Source organism: Oncorhynchus masou, chromosome 19 (assembly GCF_036934945.1).
Source record: "Oncorhynchus masou masou isolate Uvic2021 chromosome 19, UVic_Omas_1.1, whole genome shotgun sequence".
In the NCBI taxonomy this organism is placed as follows: Eukaryota; Metazoa; Chordata; class Actinopteri; order Salmoniformes; family Salmonidae; genus Oncorhynchus; species Oncorhynchus masou.
In genome coordinates, this window is record NC_088230.1 from 17391197 (window position 1) to 17407907 (window position 16711).

The 16711-nt window shown below is 42.6% G+C and overlaps 2 protein-coding genes and 1 non-coding gene across 3 annotated transcripts; 2 read left to right on the forward strand and 1 right to left on the reverse strand.

Moving 5' to 3' along the window:
• Positions 1-133: 133 nt before the first annotated feature.
• On the reverse strand, positions 134-215 carry trnas-gcu (transfer RNA serine (anticodon GCU)). Its single transcript has one exon. It is a non-coding gene; the product is annotated as a tRNA-Ser (tRNA).
• Positions 216-3909: 3694 nt separating this feature from the next.
• On the forward strand, positions 3910-9652 carry mep1a.1 (meprin A, alpha (PABA peptide hydrolase), tandem duplicate 1). Its single transcript, XM_064925155.1, has 14 exons — positions 3910-5504; positions 5645-5669; positions 5768-5812; positions 5944-5984; positions 6115-6190; positions 6340-6457; positions 6687-6862; positions 7071-7292; positions 7516-7662; positions 7791-8006; positions 8106-8570; positions 8799-8972; positions 9188-9265; positions 9429-9652. Exons 1-13 carry the CDS (start codon positions 5445-5447, stop codon positions 9235-9237), a joined length of 1815 nt encoding a protein of 604 aa, XP_064781227.1. The 5' UTR covers positions 3910-5444; the 3' UTR covers positions 9238-9265; positions 9429-9652.
• A 2235-nt stretch (positions 9653-11887) lies between these two features.
• On the forward strand, positions 11888-16030 carry LOC135505911 (meprin A subunit alpha-like). The gene is made up of 14 exons (XM_064925153.1): positions 11888-11998; positions 12087-12111; positions 12323-12379; positions 12484-12524; positions 12770-12845; positions 12973-13090; positions 13294-13469; positions 13559-13780; positions 13941-14087; positions 14262-14477; positions 14631-14765; positions 14873-15199; positions 15436-15606; positions 15701-16030. Exons 1-14 carry the CDS (start codon positions 11936-11938, stop codon positions 15766-15768), a joined length of 1842 nt encoding a protein of 613 aa, XP_064781225.1. The 5' UTR covers positions 11888-11935; the 3' UTR covers positions 15769-16030.
• The last annotated feature ends 681 nt before the right edge of the window (positions 16031-16711 follow it).

Here is a 16711-nt window from a genome sequence, read left to right on the forward strand (position 1 = left end):
CATGCATCCCTTCAATTTAATTGAATTTCTGACAAAATACGTTTGTACAGTATGCGAGCAAATGTCAGACATATTTTGTAGAGCATAGCTAGTTGCTACATTGGACTACCTTCAGGACAGGGCCAAAAGAATTCGACGAGGATGGGATTCGAACCCACGCGTGCAGAGCACAATGGATTAGCAGTCCATCGCCTTAACCACTCGGCCACCTCGTCGTTCTACCCAATGCTAAACAGTTAGCTTTATCAAACGAAGCTACATATGTTTTCACAACATATAACGTTGCATTTCAGAATCGTTCTGATTTGTATAAATAAAATGTATACATTTTAGCTAGCTACATCTGTCTTAATCATTCCATTGTGGTAGATAGCTAATGTTAGCCAGTTATAATTTTTTTGGCGCATTCTGAATTCAACAAATATCCAGTAGCAGCAGCGAATGCTTTGAAAGCCAATGTGCAAATGATTGACAGAGTAATTTAGTCTGTTTCGGATTATCGTGAGTTGTATAATATAACTTTAAACTCTTACAAGGACTCACAGAGAAAGGCAAGGGCACGGAGAGCTGTAACTCTGCAAGTGGAAATGCCTGGTAAGGACAGCTTGCTGCTAGCAAGATAACCGTAACTAGCTAACTCGTAAGGGTGAGCACTAGATGGTATATAACTACGAAGATAATGGACTTTTCGTAGCAGGTTAGGATAATTAGGTTAAGGGTAGGACAATTGTTAGGTTTAGGGATAATTAAAATGCAGAAATTCTCCCGAAACGACATTTTCTTTTTAAGATTTAGACGGTATTTGCGTCACTTCCGTCCGTAGCAGTATAGCTTTTAGCCACAACCGCAAGTAAACAAGCCAACTTGCTAGTTTGAGCTGTGTTGTTGACCAATTACACAACTTTCTCTCACCTATTAGGTAGCCAACGGCATACATAGCCAGCTACATACTTAGCTAGCTACCTTCCAAGTATTATTTACCTAATAAAACAACAATGTGATCCCTGCAATAAGGTAAATTAGAAATAAATATATGTTTACATAAGATTCAAGAAATGGCATGGTGTGTATTTCCCTCAACCTTTGATAGCTCAGATTGAGATTGCTCTATTTGTGTAAAATGCCGATATCCTTCCCTGTCTCCCCTCTTTTTTTTGTTTGACGTGTCATTTGGTATGTTCAGTTGATGACTGTCAGAAGAAATGGAAGAACCCAAGGGACACACTCGTCAGATTCAAGCAGGCTGAAGAGCAGAGGAAAGCCTCTGGTCAGATTCAAGCAGGCTGAAGAGCAGAGGAAAGCCTCTGGGGGCCAGATAGTTACAAGAAGAACTGGATGCACAGCAGGAGAATGTCCTTCCTCACCCCCTTCATCCAGGCCAAGAGCTGGCAAGGAGACACCACACTTGACTTGGAGGATAGGGGAAATAAGGAAATGGAGAGGAACGGGGAAAGTGCCACAGAAGGGGTGGATGACAAATCAGCCTTCATTATCCATGAGATCGAGGGGGACTAGGCAGACGATGAGGACGCTCCCTCTCCTGACACTGCATCAGGATCCTATGGGCCCAGCCAGAAGAGGAGGTGGCAGATGGATGGGATGGATGGAATGGAGGACATAGAGGATGAGATGTTCTTTAGTTTGCTCCCATATTTTAGGAAGCTCCCCCATGGAAAGAAGAGTGCTGTAAAACTGAAAATACACCAACTTTTACATGAAGCAGCATTCCAATAACCCACTGCCCCGCCTCGCCCCCTCAAATCAAATCAAATCATATTTTATTTGTCACATACACATGGTTAGCAGATGTTAATGCGAGTGTAGTGAAATGCTTGTGCTTCCAGTTCCGACAATGCAGTAATAACCAACAAGTAATCTAACTAACAATTCCAAAACTAATATCTTATACACAGTGTAAGGGGATAAAGAATATGTACATAAAGATATGAATGAGTGATGGTGCAGAGCAGCATAGGCAAGATACAGTAGATGGCATCGAGTACAGTATATACATATGAGATGAGTATGTAAACAAAGTGGCATAGTTAAAGTGGCTAGTGATACATGTATTACATAAGGATGCAGTAGATGATAGAGTACAGTATATACGTATACATATGAGATGAATAATGTAGGGTATGTAAACATTATATTAGGTAGCATTGTTTAAAGTGGCTAGTGATATATTTTACATCCTTTCCTATCAATTCCCATTATTGAAGTGGCTGGAGTTGAGTCAGTGTGTTGGCAGCAGCCACTCAATGTTAGTGGTTGCTGTTTAACAGTCTGATGGCCTTGAGATAGAAGCTGTTTTTCAGTCTCTCGGTCCCAGCTTTGATGCACCTGTACTGACCTCGCCTTCTGGATGATAGCGGGGTGAACAGGCAGTGGCTCGGGTGGGTGTTGTCCTTAATGATCTTTATGGCCTACCTGTAACATCGGGTGGTGTAGGTGTCCTGGAGGGCAGGTAGTTTGCCCCCGGTGATACGTTGTGCAGACCTCACTACCCTCTGGAGAGCCTTACGGTTGTGGGCGGAGCAGTTGCCGTACCAGGCGGTGATACAGCCCGCCAGGATGCTCTCGATTGTGCATCTGTAGAAGTTTGTGAGTGTTTTTTGTGACAAGCCGAATTTCTTCAGCCTCCTGAGGTTGAAGAGGCGCTGCTGCGCCTTCTTCACGATGCTGTCTGTGTGAGTGGACCAATTTAGTTTGTCTGTGATGTGTATGCCGAGGAACTTAACTTACTACCCTCTCCACTACTGTTCCATCGATGTGGATAGGGGGGTGTTCCCTCTGCTGTTTCCTGAAGTCCACAATCATCTCCTTAGTTTTGTTGACGTTGAGTGTGAGGTTATTGTCCTGACACCACACTCCGAGGGCCCTCACCTCCTCCCTGTAGGCCGTCTCGTTCGTTGTTGGTAATCAAGCCTACAACTGTTGTGTCGTCCGCAAACTTGATGATTGAGTTGGAGGCGTGCGTTGCCGCGCAGTCGTGGGTGAACAGGGAGTACAGGAGAGGGCTCAGAACGCACCCTTGTGGGGCCCCAGTGTTGAGGATCAGCGGGGTGGAGATGTTGTTGCCTACCCTCACCACCTGGGTGCGGCCCGTCAGGAAGTCCAGTACCCAGTTGCACAGGGCGGGGTTGAGACCCAGGGTCTCGAGCTTGATGACGAGCTTGGAGGGTACTATGGTGTTAAATGCCGAGCTGTAGTCGATGAACAGCATTCTCACATAGGTATTCCTCTTGTCCAGGGCAGTGTGCAGTGTGGTTGAGATTGCGTCATCTGTGGACCTATTTGGGCGGTAAGCAAATTGGAGTGGGTCTAGGGTGTCAGGTAGGGTGGAGGTGATATGGTCCTTGACTAGTCTCTCAAAGCACTTCATGATGACGGAAGTGAGTGCTACGGGGCGGTAGTCGTTTAGCTCAGTTACCTTAGCTTTCTTGGGAACCGGAACAATGGTGGCCCTCTTGAAGCATGTGGGAACAGCAGACTGGTATAGGGATTGATTGAATATGTCCGTAAACACACCAGCCAGCTGGTCTGCGCATACTCTGAGGGCGCGGCTGGGGATGCCGTCTGGGCCTGCAGCCTTGCGAGGGTTAACACGTTTAAATGTTTTACTCACCTTGGCTGCAGTGAAGGAGAGACCGCATGTTTCCGTTGCAGGCCGTGTCAGTGGCACTGTATTGTCCTCAAAGTGGGCAAAAAAGTTATTTAGTCTGCCTGGGAGCAAGACATCCTGGTCCATGACTGGGCTGGATTTCTTCTTGTAGTCCGTGATTGACTGTAGACCCTGCCACATACCTCTTGTGTCTGAGCCGTTGAATTGAGATTCTACTTTGTCTCTATACTGATGCTTAGCTTGTTTGATAGCCTTACGGAGGGAATAGCTGCACTGTTTGTATTCAGTCATGTTACCAGTCACCTTGCTCTGATTAAAAGCAGTGGTTCGCGCTTTCAGTTTCACACGTTAATCCACGGTTTCTGGTTAGGGAATGTTTTAATCGTTGCTATGGGAACGACATCTTCAACGCACGTTCTAATGAACTCGCACACCGAATCAGCGTATTCGTCAATGTTGTTGCCTGACGCAATACGAAACATGTCCCAGTCCACGTGATGGAAGCAGTCTTGGAGTGTGGAATCAGCATGGTCAGACCAGCAGTGGACAGACCTCAGCGTGGGAGCTTCTTGTTTTAGTTTTTGTCTGTAGGCAGGGATCAGCAAAATGGAGTCGTGGTCAGCTTTTCCGAAAGGGGGGCGGGGCAGGGCCTTATGCGTTGCGGAAGTTAGAATAACAGTGATCCAAGGTTTTGCCAGCCCTGGTGGCGCAATCGATATGCTGATACTTTTTAGGGAGTCTTGTTTTCAGATTAGCCTTGTTAAAATCCCCAGCAACAATGAATGCAGCCTCAGGATGTGTGGATTCCAGTTTGCAAAGAGTCAAATAGTTCGTTCAGAGCCATCGATGTGTCTGCTTGGGGGGGAATATATACGGCTGTGATTATAATCGAAGAGAATTCTCTTGGTAGATAATGCGGTCTACATTTGATTGTGAGGAATTCTAAATCAGGTGAACAGAAGGATTTGAGTTCCTGTATGTTTCTGTGATCACACCACATCTCGTTAGCCATAAGGCATACGCCCCCACCACTCTTCTTACCAGAAAGGTGTTTGTTTCTGTCGGCGCGATGTGTGGAGAAACACGCTGGTTGCACCGCATCCGAGAGCGTCTCTCCCTCCTTTCCTCGATTCTGTTTACCGTGTTTTGTAAAGCATAAGTCTACATTTTGTCGTGTTACCAATTATGTTTCTATACTCCGTTTGATACTATGCCTGTTGTTTATGGTGATTGCAAGGTCAATTGTTAACAAATAAATACTTTATATATTTGAGGGCCTGAATTGATTGCTGTGTCTGCAAGCAATTCTCCCAAATGCTCAGAATAATGAAACACTACACCCTTCCCTCCGGGCAGACATGGAAACCATTGGCAATGGTGATGCTCCCAGCAAGGTGAACCATTAATGCAAATCATTGGCAAATCCGGGGAGGGAAGATCTCACTAGCCAGCTTTGACTCTGTTTTGCATGCTTTTTTAGAATAAGCACCAACACAAGTCAGTATTTGTTTTTAACACATACGCAGAGCGGGGTAGTTTTCAATACTTACCAGGTGGTGGCAGTCTCACTGATTGTCATATAAAAAATTGTTATTCCCCCCAAGCCAATGAGTGTTGTCTCTCATTCGTTTTCCCTGAGTTGTTTGGGAAGGCACTCTGAACTGGTTTTATAACATCCCACATATCAGCAGCACTGTAGATTCAAGGCCCCCAGTTACTATTTACCATAGCAGACATAAACTTTATCAAGGGCTAAAGGTCCTCTGGTTCACTTGGACACTTAAACCAAAGCAGAAACTCTAGTCTAGCCATATTCATCATGTCCATGCAGACACTTCTCTTCTTGACAGGGCTGGTTGCGCTATCCAGTTCATACACTGTAAGTACAGTCAATACATTTGAATTATGATTGTGAAGATGACTACTAGACATGTAAAGGTAGTGCTTAAAGGAATAGTGGAATTGAAATTCTAGCATCTTTATTATTTGCTAAATATTTGTTTCTCTTTGGGGGGACAGATTCCTCTGTCATCTCGTGTGCATGGTATGTCAACCAAATATCTTACCATAAAGTCAATTCCAAATACATCAAAATGATTCTACCTGCATGTCTTGATCTGAGCCATGCTTTTTTATTTGCAGAGGTATACGGAAACGGTGAAGATGATAACCCCTTACTTAACTTGGGTGAGTTTGAGGAACTTAACAGGATGCTTGTATGTGGTCATTTTGATTAAACATGTCATGTTTGATATTCATGACATGAATGGTGATCAAATGTTCAATTCATTGTTTTCAAATTCTATTTGGCCTGACAGGAGCAGAAGAAGACTTGGTTGAAGGAGATATGCTCATTCTGGCAAGAACCAATGGCGCTATTTTGCTATAAAAAAACCCAGATTGTCATTTGATAATCATTATAATGTCTTCCCTGAGTCCAGAAAGATTCAATCCAATTAGTACATTACTCTTTTTCTTCCTTTTAACAGCCAGGACGCAATGCCTTGATTGACACTAAATACAGATGGAAGTTTCCCATACCCTACATTCTGTCAGATGACTTGGGTAAGTGCAAGTTGAATTTGATATAGAGTCCAACTAAAATGACTTGAATTCATTTATTTACATGCAACACAGCATACAAGGCATATTAGCAATTTATTACACTGTAAGCCACTTGTAATGTCTTAGCTTTGTTCTTCCTTGTCTTTCAGATTTGAATGCCAAAGGTTGTGTCCATCAGGCATTTGAAATGTATCGTCTGAAATCTTGCATAGACTTCAAGCCCTACGAAGGCGAGAAGACATACATCAAGTTTGAAAAGAGAGGCGGGTATGAGCTGACAGTGTACATATTGTCCAATGGCCATTGCTTTTACACAGAACGCTCTATAGCTTTCATGCATGCATTCACCAGGACAGACTAAATGAACAAATCTCAGTCAATTTGTTACGCAAAACAATTGCCTTCTTGCGTAACTGCTGCAACGTTTTAACATTCGACTTTAAACATGTCTGCCCTCACACATCCATATAACTCAACGTTGAACTGTGTTTGCCAGCTGTTTCTCCAGCGTTGGGGACCAGCAGAATGGACAGATCCTGTCCCTGGGCGATGGCTGTGACCACAAGGCTGTGATCGAACACGAGCTCCTCCACGCTTTGGGCTTCTACCATGAGCAGTCTCGCCAGGACAGAGACGACTATGTCAAGATCTGGCTGGACCAGGTCACTCCAGGTCAGTATCAGTCAGCCCTCTGGTTGATGAGAGACAGCAAGGGTAGTGGATCCTGGCCACAAAGGGCCAGGTGGAGGGTTTTGTTACTGCCCAGAACTAACACTATTCAGCCTAGCACTATTCACAACATGTGACTGTCTAGATGCAATACCATTATTAGTTAAGTGGGAACATTTTAGTATAACATGTTTTTTAACCTTTCTTGCAGGGCTGGAACATAATTTCAACAAATACGATGATTCCTTCATCACTGACCAGAACACTCCTTACGATTATGAGTCTGTCATGCACTACCGGCCATACTCCTTCAACGTGGACCCCAACATTCCCACAATCACCACCAACATCCCAGAATTCAACAACATCATTGGCCAGTACTTGGACTTCAGCAAACTGGACATGCTGAGGTTGAACAGGATGTATAACTGCTGTAAGTGTTGTGAGACATATGACAGAGAGTGTTACCTATTTGTCCTGACACAGCTGTGTGGCAGCAGTGTAGGAAAATGCAAACTACTCGTTTTAAGAACAAGCTAATCACCTCTCAGTTTTTGTCAAGTTAAAATGTTCTAGTGTCAGATGAGATGATCAAATTATAGTTGCTTCATTGTGATCCACGTGTCGACTAAGATATGCCCCTCCTCCGTTGCCAGCCTCCCCTCTCACTCTCCTGGACCAGTGTTCCTTTGAGTACAACAACATCTGTGGGATGATTCAGAGCCCCACTGATGATGCAGATTGGGTCCACACCAAGAGCAGCACTGGGAATGAGGATCACACTCTCATTGGCCAATGCAGAGGTCAGAGTTCAACAATACATCACCTCAGATCAACCACTTCTAGGAGTAGATTATCATACCCCCAATCCTAACCATTAGAGTGAAGAGCTCTAGCATATTGTATGTGTGATATCTTTGTGGTCTTTTAGATGCAGGTTACTACATGCACTTCAACACTAAGACTGGGAAGGAGGACGAGTCAGCTCTGCTAGAGTCTCGCATCCTGTACCCCAAGAGACACCTGCAGTGTCTGCAGTTTTTCTACAAGATGACAGGCGGACCAAAGGACAGACTTGTGATTTGGGTGAAGATTGACGATGGGACTGGGACAGTTCGCAAACTGAAGAAAATACACACCATCTGGGGTATTCATTTTCATATATACAATCACTGATGTATGTATTGTTTATCCTCTTTGGTTGAAACTTTGTTACTGCATGATTTCATTTCGATATGTAAACTAGGAGATGCCGACCACACATGGAGGATTGTCCACGTCTCCATGGAGATCGAAGAGAAGTTCCGCTATGCTTTCCAAGGTGTCCGAGGAGATCCATCTACAACCAATGGAGGAATCTTCATTGATGACATCAGCCTGACTGAGACTCGCTGTCCCAACGCTGTCTGGCAGATCAAGAACTTCACCGGAATCCTCAACACTGCAAACAATACCACCGTCATGGACAGTCCAGTCTTCTACAGCCCAGAGGGCTATCGTTACGGTGTACGTGTGCGTCCCGTCTCTGACTACAGTGACCACACGGGTGGCTACACTGGGATGTACTTCCACCTGGCCAGCGGGGAGAATGACGTGGTCATGCAGTGGCCGGCCCTGAATAGGCAGGCTAAAATCGTCGTCATGGACCAGGATCCTGACATTCAATTGAGGATGTCGTCTGCTCGCAGTCTGACTACAGACCTGATTAAGAGTACGTCATTACTGTGTTTAGAGAATACACTTTAGGTTAGATTTGTCTTCATGTACACTTTACCTTAAATTATTTTCTCTTTGCTTAACTGAATTATATCTGGATAAATCAGGAAAGGCTTTGTTTGTTATATCTGGCCCAAAATCTGGTCAGATTACGACGGCAATGAAACAGCTATAATGTGATTTAATAGTCTAATGATATACAGTATGTTTCTGTGTTCTCCAGCTCCAGATGGGGAGCTGTGGTGGGACAATCCAACTAATGTGGGGACCTACGATCCAGGGTGTGAGTGCTACAGGGGAGAGTCGCGGGGATGGCGCAACATGATCAAGCATTTCGACTTGCGACGACGGAACTACCTGAAAAATGATGATCTCATCATCTTTATCGACTTTGAAGGTAAGAATTTGTTATTAAATCAAGTTAAATAAAGGTTACAAAAATCATTACTGGTCAGATCACACACTATTACAACACTCATTTGTTTTACATCACTGTCAGAAATCAGGATTTGACTTTCTGCAATGCTTTGCGATAGCCAGAGCAATAAAGGAGCTTGTTAGACTTTGAGGTCAGCTGATTGAATGGCCACACTGCTTTTAATGTCTCTATAGACATAACATCTCTGATAAAAACTGAGGTTCCCATCAACCCAAAGGAGTGAGGACGTATTTTACTGCCACCGAGGGGAGGTAAGCTGTTTATTTTAAATTCTTTCAAATGTATTTTATTTTTGTGCTGGGGATTTTGTGAGATATTTCCGAGAGTCACTTTTTAAAGTAGACTGACATTTGTATTTTCATTAATATTGTTCCAATTTAGTTTTTCGTGTCTTTGTATTTGATATTTTGGCAGAACCGGCAGCCCTGAGGATTTGGACAGACTCAAGAAGAGTACAGAAAATAACAGCACAATTTATCTAAACTAATGTTGTGAGTAATTATAAATTATTTTGTAGAAATTTTGATTGGTTGAAAACTTTATAAAATCACTAAAAACTCTTGAAATGTTATTTGTTTTTACTGTTCAAACATTCTTATTCACAAATTCTTTCATTAAAGTTTGAGTCTTCAAATAAATGCTTCATTATGTTTTTTTCTGTTGCACAGGATTTTTTTGTTATGGAATAAAAATCAATATCACATAACACTTCGTAGATATGATCACAGTAAAATATATATATTTTTATATACGTATGAGGATCATGGCTCCTTTATATGTCCCTTAAATCACAGGGGAATATTATGATTAACTTTTAGTATCTCAAAATGTTCATTTTGTAATAGATTTTATCTCACACACTTCAATCATCATATTCATAATCTAAAATATGTTTGCATTGTTACCATAGGGTAGCCTAGTGGTTAGAGCGTTGGACGAGTAACCGGAAGGTTGCAAGTTCAAACCCCAGAGCTGACAAGGTATTAATCTGTCGTTCCGCCCCTGAACAGGCAGTTAACCCACTGTTCCTAGGCCGTCATTGAAAATAAGAATTTGTTCTTACCTGACTTGCCTAGTAAAATAAAAAAATAGTGTGTTATATTACCCATAGAAATATATACTGAACAAAAAATATAAACTTAATGTGTTGGTCCCATGTTTCATTAGCTGAAATAAAAGATCCCAGAAATGTTCCATATGCAAAAAAAGCTTATTTCTATAATATGTTGTGCACAAATGTGTTTACATCCCTGTTAGTGAGCATTTCTCCTTTGCCAAGATAAACCATCCACCTGACAGGTGTGGCATATCAAGAAGCTGATTAAACAGCATGATCATTACACAGTTGTACCTTGTGCTGGGGATAATAAAAGGGCACTCTAAAATGTGCAGTTTTGTTACACAACACAATGCAACAAATATCTCAAGTTTTGAGGGAGAGTGCAATTGGCATGCTGACTACAGGAATGTTCACCAGAGCTGTTACCAGATAATTTAATTTGAATTTCTCTACCATAAGCCACCTCCAATGTTGTTTTAGAGAATTTGGCAGTATTTCCAACCGGCCACACAACCGCAGATTAAGTGTAACCCTGCCAGCCCAGGACCTCCACATCTGGCTTCTTCACCTGCGGGATAATCTGAGACCAGCCACCCAGACAACTGATGAAACTGAGGGTTTGCACAAGTGAATGATTTCTGCACAAGCTGTCAGAAACCATCTCTTGAGTCCCTGTTTCAACTGTACCGGGCAGATGGCAGACAGCATGTATGGTGTTGTGTGTGCAAGCAGTTTTCTGATGTCAACATTGTTAACAGCGTGCCCCATGGTGGTGGTCAGGTTAGGGTATGATCAGGCGTAAGCAATGGACAATGAACACAACTGCATTTTATCGATTGCAATTTGAATGCACAGAGATACCATGACAAAATCCTGAGTCCCATTGTCGTTGCATTCATCTGCCGCCTCATCACCTCATGTTAGGGGCGGCAGGGTAGCCTAGTGGTTAGAGTGTTGGACTAGTAACCGCAAGGTTGCATGTTCAAATCCCTGAGCTGACAAGCTACAAATCTGTCGTTCTGTTAACCCACTGTTCCTAGGCCGTCATTGAAAATAATAATTTGTTCGTAACTGACTTGCCTAGTTCAATAAAGGTCAAATTAAAAAATGTTTCAGCATGATAATACACAGCCCCATGTCCCAAGGATCTGTAGCATATTCCTGGAAGCTGAAAATGTCCCAGTTCATCCATGGCCTGCATACTCACCAGACATGTCATGTTTGGGCTGCTCTTGGTCGACAAATACAACAATGTGTTCCAGTTCAAGCCAATATACAGCAACTTCACACAGCCATTGAAAAGAAGTGGGACAACATTCCACAGGCCAACGATCAACAGCCTGATCAACTCTATGCAAAGGAGCTGTGTCATGCTACATGAGGCAAATGGTGGTCACAAATGGTTACACAACACCATTTGGTGGTCACACCAGATACTGACTGGTTTTCTGATCCCCTTCCCTACCTTCTTTTAAGGTATCTGTGACCAACAATTTATTTCAATTGATTGATTTCCTTAAATTAACTAAAATCTGTTGCGTTTATATTGTGGTTCAGTGTAATTACTATGTTGTTGCCAATGGACGCTAGCAGAACTCAAAACCCCACTATTGCACTCTTGAACACACTTATCAACACTTATCACTTTAATGGCCATATCTGATTATTAACCAAAACTTTCCACTGAACCTGACAAGACAGTTTCCACACAACAATAAAGTATTGGTGCTGTATTTTTAATGTTTTGATATGTAACATGATCACCTGTGGGTCAAAGTTCCCTTCCAGCTTGCTGTATTAAGAGTATTTAAAGGGCTTTAATTAGTGCTGTGGTATCAGGTCTGTGGTCAACCTCTCCAAAATGTCACTACTGGGGGTCTTGTGCTGTCTGGGACTGCTGCTGTCTCCGTCCTCTGCATTCACGGTAAGATCTCTCTCTCTCTCTCTCTCTATCTAATACATTTGCCATGAATGCGTGATTTTGAAAACAACATTCTCATCTCACCTCACAGATCAGGCGGATGTCAAAGGAGAAATGTGAGAACTATATTTTATTTAACCTATTATTAATCATATCGTATGTATACATTTGTAATGCACCCGAATGGTGCTCATGTCACATTGGTGAGTTATTTTACATAACAAGACATATTTGTACTTCCAAGACAGGTCTAAGAAAAAGTGTTCAAATGTGTTTATAGCCAAATGAAAATGCATTCATTGTCTAACATTGTGGATCTTACTGTAGCCTTTGCCATTGATGCTGATGAGGTGATACGACGAGACATCCCCTTCGTCAACTCAGGTAACTTTCTTTGTGCGTACTGGTATACAGTGTATGTATTTGCTATTATATTTTGTGGTGTTTTAAAACTATCTCCCATGTCTATAATCTTTGATTTTCCATAGGATTGAAGACCCCTGTTGTTGAGGGCGACATTGCATTGAATGTAAGTTAGTACTGTGCTAAACCTCTCATTGTCTGCAAGTATGTTTGCTATCTTTTGACTTAGAAGAAAAAATAGGGCTTTCAATAAAAAAAAGAAGTGTGGTAAATAGCCCGCACTCTATAAATGAAACTTTGACCTTTTACCTATCTAGATTTTGATTGATGTGATTTCAATAAAGACAACGATAGTACTTCCGGTGCAATCAATAATTAAGTGTTGTAATAAAAGTTATATCACTCTACCAGCCTGGACGCAATGCCCTTGTGGATCCAGCCTGCAGGTGGAAATTCCCCATCCCTTACATACTGGCTGACAGCCTTGGTAAAAACTGGTGATAAACCATGATTAAAGAATACTGAACTATGGGCATTGCTACCAATACCATTATAATCAATACACATACAGATTATAATATTTCTAGTCTGTTAATCCCTTGTTTTTATTTCAGACCTGAATGCCAAGGGGGTCATTTTCCAGGCCTTTGAGATGTATCGGCTGAAATCCTGTGTGGATTTCAAACCCTATGAAGGAGAGAAGAGCTTTATCAAATTTGAAAAGCTAGATGGGTATAGTTTGTTTTTCTGATATACGAGTCTGCTCCTCCACTCCATTCTGCTAATGATCACAGTTTTAACAGCCTGAGTTGAATCTTGTGCATTACTGCTTGGCTGGAACAAAGGTCTGCACCCACACTGGCACTATGTGGATAAGATTGGTCTCTCGTGTTCAAGAGATAATTCACTGCTGTGGCATCACGGAATTGTTGCAGGTGCTGGTCTATGGTCGGAGACCTACAGACAGGGCAACAGCTGTCATTGGGCCCATCCTGTGACTACAAAGGCACCATAATGCATGAGCTCCTCCACGCCCTGGGCTTTTACCATGAACAGTCCCGCACCGACCGAGATGACTATGTGGACATCTGGTGGGACCAAGTCCTGCCTGGTAAGGTTCAAGAGCTCAACACCCAAAACATTTTTGCAGGCCAGCCTTATTGTAAAACTTACCACAACCTTTGTATGTACATTCTACAGGTATGGACCACAATTTTGATAAATACGCTGATGATTTCATCACCGACCAGAACACGCCATACGACTACGAGTCTATCATGCATTACGGTCCATATTCCTTTAACAAAGACCCACGGTATCCAACCATCACAGCCAAGGACCCAGAGATGACCAAAGTGCTGGGCCAGTACAATGACTTCAGCAGCCTGGATCTACTGAGGCTCAACAGGATGTATAACTGCTGTGAGTTTTTCCTGATCAGGTCAATTGATCAGGAGGACAATCACTTTTTTCCTTATCATTTGATTTGACCAGAGAAAACTTCTGATGTTGTGTATAACTTATGTTGTGTTTAACTGATTAAGTTTGCTTAGTGTGCTTGTGTATGATGTCTGTCCTGTAGCCTCCTCTCTGACCTTGTTGGACCAGTGTGCCTTTGAGACCGTCAACACCTGTGGGATGATCCAGAACCGTAACGATGATGGTGACTGGGTACGCACCATGAGCCAGCCAGGGTCTCATGACCACACTCTCATTGGCCAGTGCAAAGGTAGGGTTAACATACAGTAATACTAGGGTCAGGATCCCTGACATTGTCCAGAAAAAAACTCCTGCCCCTACACATCACAAGGGTGGACACAGGTCTATCAACCATTCTGAATGGCATTCATGACTATTTTACCATAACACATCTATGATAACATCTTGTTTGTGATCTGTGTAGACGCAGGATTCTTCATGAACTTCTACACCGACACCGGCCGGGCAGGTGACTCAGCCTTTCTGGAATCCAGGGTCCTGCACCCCAAGAGGAATCTGCAGTGTTTGCAGTTCTTCTACAAGATGACTGGAAGCTCCAAGGACAAGCTGGTGGTCTGGACCAGGAAAGAGGATGCTAAAGGCAAAGTCTTATCCCCTACTGCAGCTGGGAATTTCATAGGTAGGCTTGAGAAAACTGGTGAACAGCCATGCTCAATAATCTGATAAACCATGGCTGTGCTATGCGTTGTAGCATCATAATATAGCTTCAACAGGTACTGTTTGAAAATGTTCAACCTTAAAAATGATCATTACCCTGCATCTGTTTTCACAGGTGATGACGACCACTCCTGGAAGATTGCCCACGTTCCTTTGACAATGGACTCCAAGTTCCGCTATGCCTTCCAGGGGATCAGGGGCGACCCAGCCAACTCCTTGGGGGGGATCCAGGTGGATGACATCACCCTAGGTACGGTACTCTGTCTTAACATTTTAAGTAACTGTAAAACCCTTCGATGTGTATGACAGGTGCTTTGTGAATGAAGTTTTTATTGTCTTTATTCTTATTCTTATTAGCGGAGACACGCTGCCCCAGTGGAACATGGCGTATCAAGAACTTCAGCGAGTACATGAAGAGTTACGCCACAGGAGAGTACATCCAGAGCCCACGTTTCTACAGCCCCGAGGGCTACGCCTTTGGCATCCAGCTGCTACCCAACTCCTACTACGATGGGTACATTGGGGCCTTCTTCCACCTGAGCACCGGGGAGAACGACCAGGCCCTGGAGTGGCCGGCAGGGAACAGACAGGTTACCATCACACTGCTGGACCAGGACTCTGACGTCAGGCAGAGGCAGTCCTTCTCCTACAGCTTCACCACCAGTCCCACTCATCTCATCCCAGGTATGGGGCAGGCTAATGTTGGTTCAAAGGGGCACATAAACATTTTTTTTTCCCTCACACTCAGATTATTGTGGCTATTAAAGATTTTAGGTTAAACAATCGTCATAGCATTACCAACATTTTTATGAGTCAGCATAACAAGACATCTATACATCAATATAAATCAGGACATGGAAATCAATTGCCTTCACATAATCTATATGCAGATTATCTGCTTATTTATAACACTCTTTCAGACTCCAACATATTGTACTGGGATAACCCGTCCAAGATGGGGACGTACGACCCGTCCTGTGACTGTTATCATGGCTGGACCTGGGGCTGGAACGCCTACTTCTCCCACTACCACCTCAATAGTAGGAGCTACCTGAAGAATGATGACCTCATTCTCTTCGTTGAGTTTGAAGGTGCGCCTGACTCTACTTTCAAAGGGCTCTGAGATTTTTTTGGGGACCACTTGAAACTGTGTTAAACATGTCCCCTGTTGTTTTGTATTTCCAGATCTAACTCCGCTGATCAAAAGTGAAGTTCCAATTAAGTCTCCAGTTCAGCTCCGGAGTCAGGACTGAGGCTGTCCAGAACAACTGTCAGACGCAGACTTCATGCATTTTTCAATGTCAATGTTCACTTTTCTTTTTATTTCAAATGTTCACAGAAAGGCAGAGGAAGTAAACATTGGCAGGCCTATACAAGTAAATGTGTCAATTGTAATGTTAAACACTGTCTTGACAATCTGTCTGTGGCCTCCATCTGGATACTGGTTTGTTTATTTGTAGCCTGTGAAATGCACCTCCATGCAGCTTTGAACGGATTAAAATCAAACTATTCAAAGTATTGTCTCCAACATTAGTCTGTTCACCAGTTAACCACCATTTGCTCTGCCATCCATATCCAGAATAAAATATAAGGATGTACAGTGTGCTCCAAAAGTATTGGGACAGTGACACATTTTGTTGTTGCTTTAGCTCTGTACTGGATTTTAAATGATACAATGATTGTGAGGTTAAAGTGCAGACTCAATTATTTTTTACAACACTAAATAAACAACAACAACAAAAAACACCACATGTAAACACGACACCACATTGTTCTCTCCTATCCTATTTTGATTTAAGGGCACATTTCTATACTTTCATTTCTGTCATCCTAACAAAAAATCTAAATACAAATGTTGCATATATGGGAGGGCTGCAACAAATGTACAAGAACAAGAAATAAATAGGTAATTAATAATTAAAGAAAATTGCCAGCATTTTTTCATTATCTACATTATCGAAATTACATATGATTTATTAGTATAATATCAATAATTTTGAATCAATTTCCATGATTAGTATTGATGACATACTGTAAATAACAATATAATAATATATACAGACTGTCAGCTTTAATCTGAATGAATCGTGAATAATGATAAGTGAGAAAGTTACAGATGCACAAATGTCATACACCCCCAAAATGCTAACCTCCCCTGTTATTGTAATGGTGAGAGGTTAGCATGTCTTGGGGGTA

Excerpts from the sequence above, each read along its gene's own strand:
- mep1a.1 (XM_064925155.1), top strand. The coding sequence starts at position 5,445 with ATGTCCATGCAGACACTTCTCTTCTTGACAGGGCTGGTTGCGCTATCC. Across the intron at positions 5,985-6,114 it reads AAGGAGATATGCTCATTCTG|CCAGGACGCAATGCCTTGAT; the intron begins GCAAGAACCAAT and ends TCCTTTTAACAG. Across the intron at positions 7,663-7,790 it reads TCTCATTGGCCAATGCAGAG|ATGCAGGTTACTACATGCAC; the intron begins GTCAGAGTTCAA and ends GTGGTCTTTTAG.
- LOC135505911 (XM_064925153.1), top strand. The coding sequence starts at position 11,936 with ATGTCACTACTGGGGGTCTTGTGCTGTCTGGGACTGCTGCTGTCTCCG. Across the intron at positions 14,088-14,261 it reads TCTCATTGGCCAGTGCAAAG|ACGCAGGATTCTTCATGAAC; the intron begins GTAGGGTTAACA and ends TGATCTGTGTAG. Across the intron at positions 15,200-15,435 it reads TCCCACTCATCTCATCCCAG|ACTCCAACATATTGTACTGG; the intron begins GTATGGGGCAGG and ends ACACTCTTTCAG.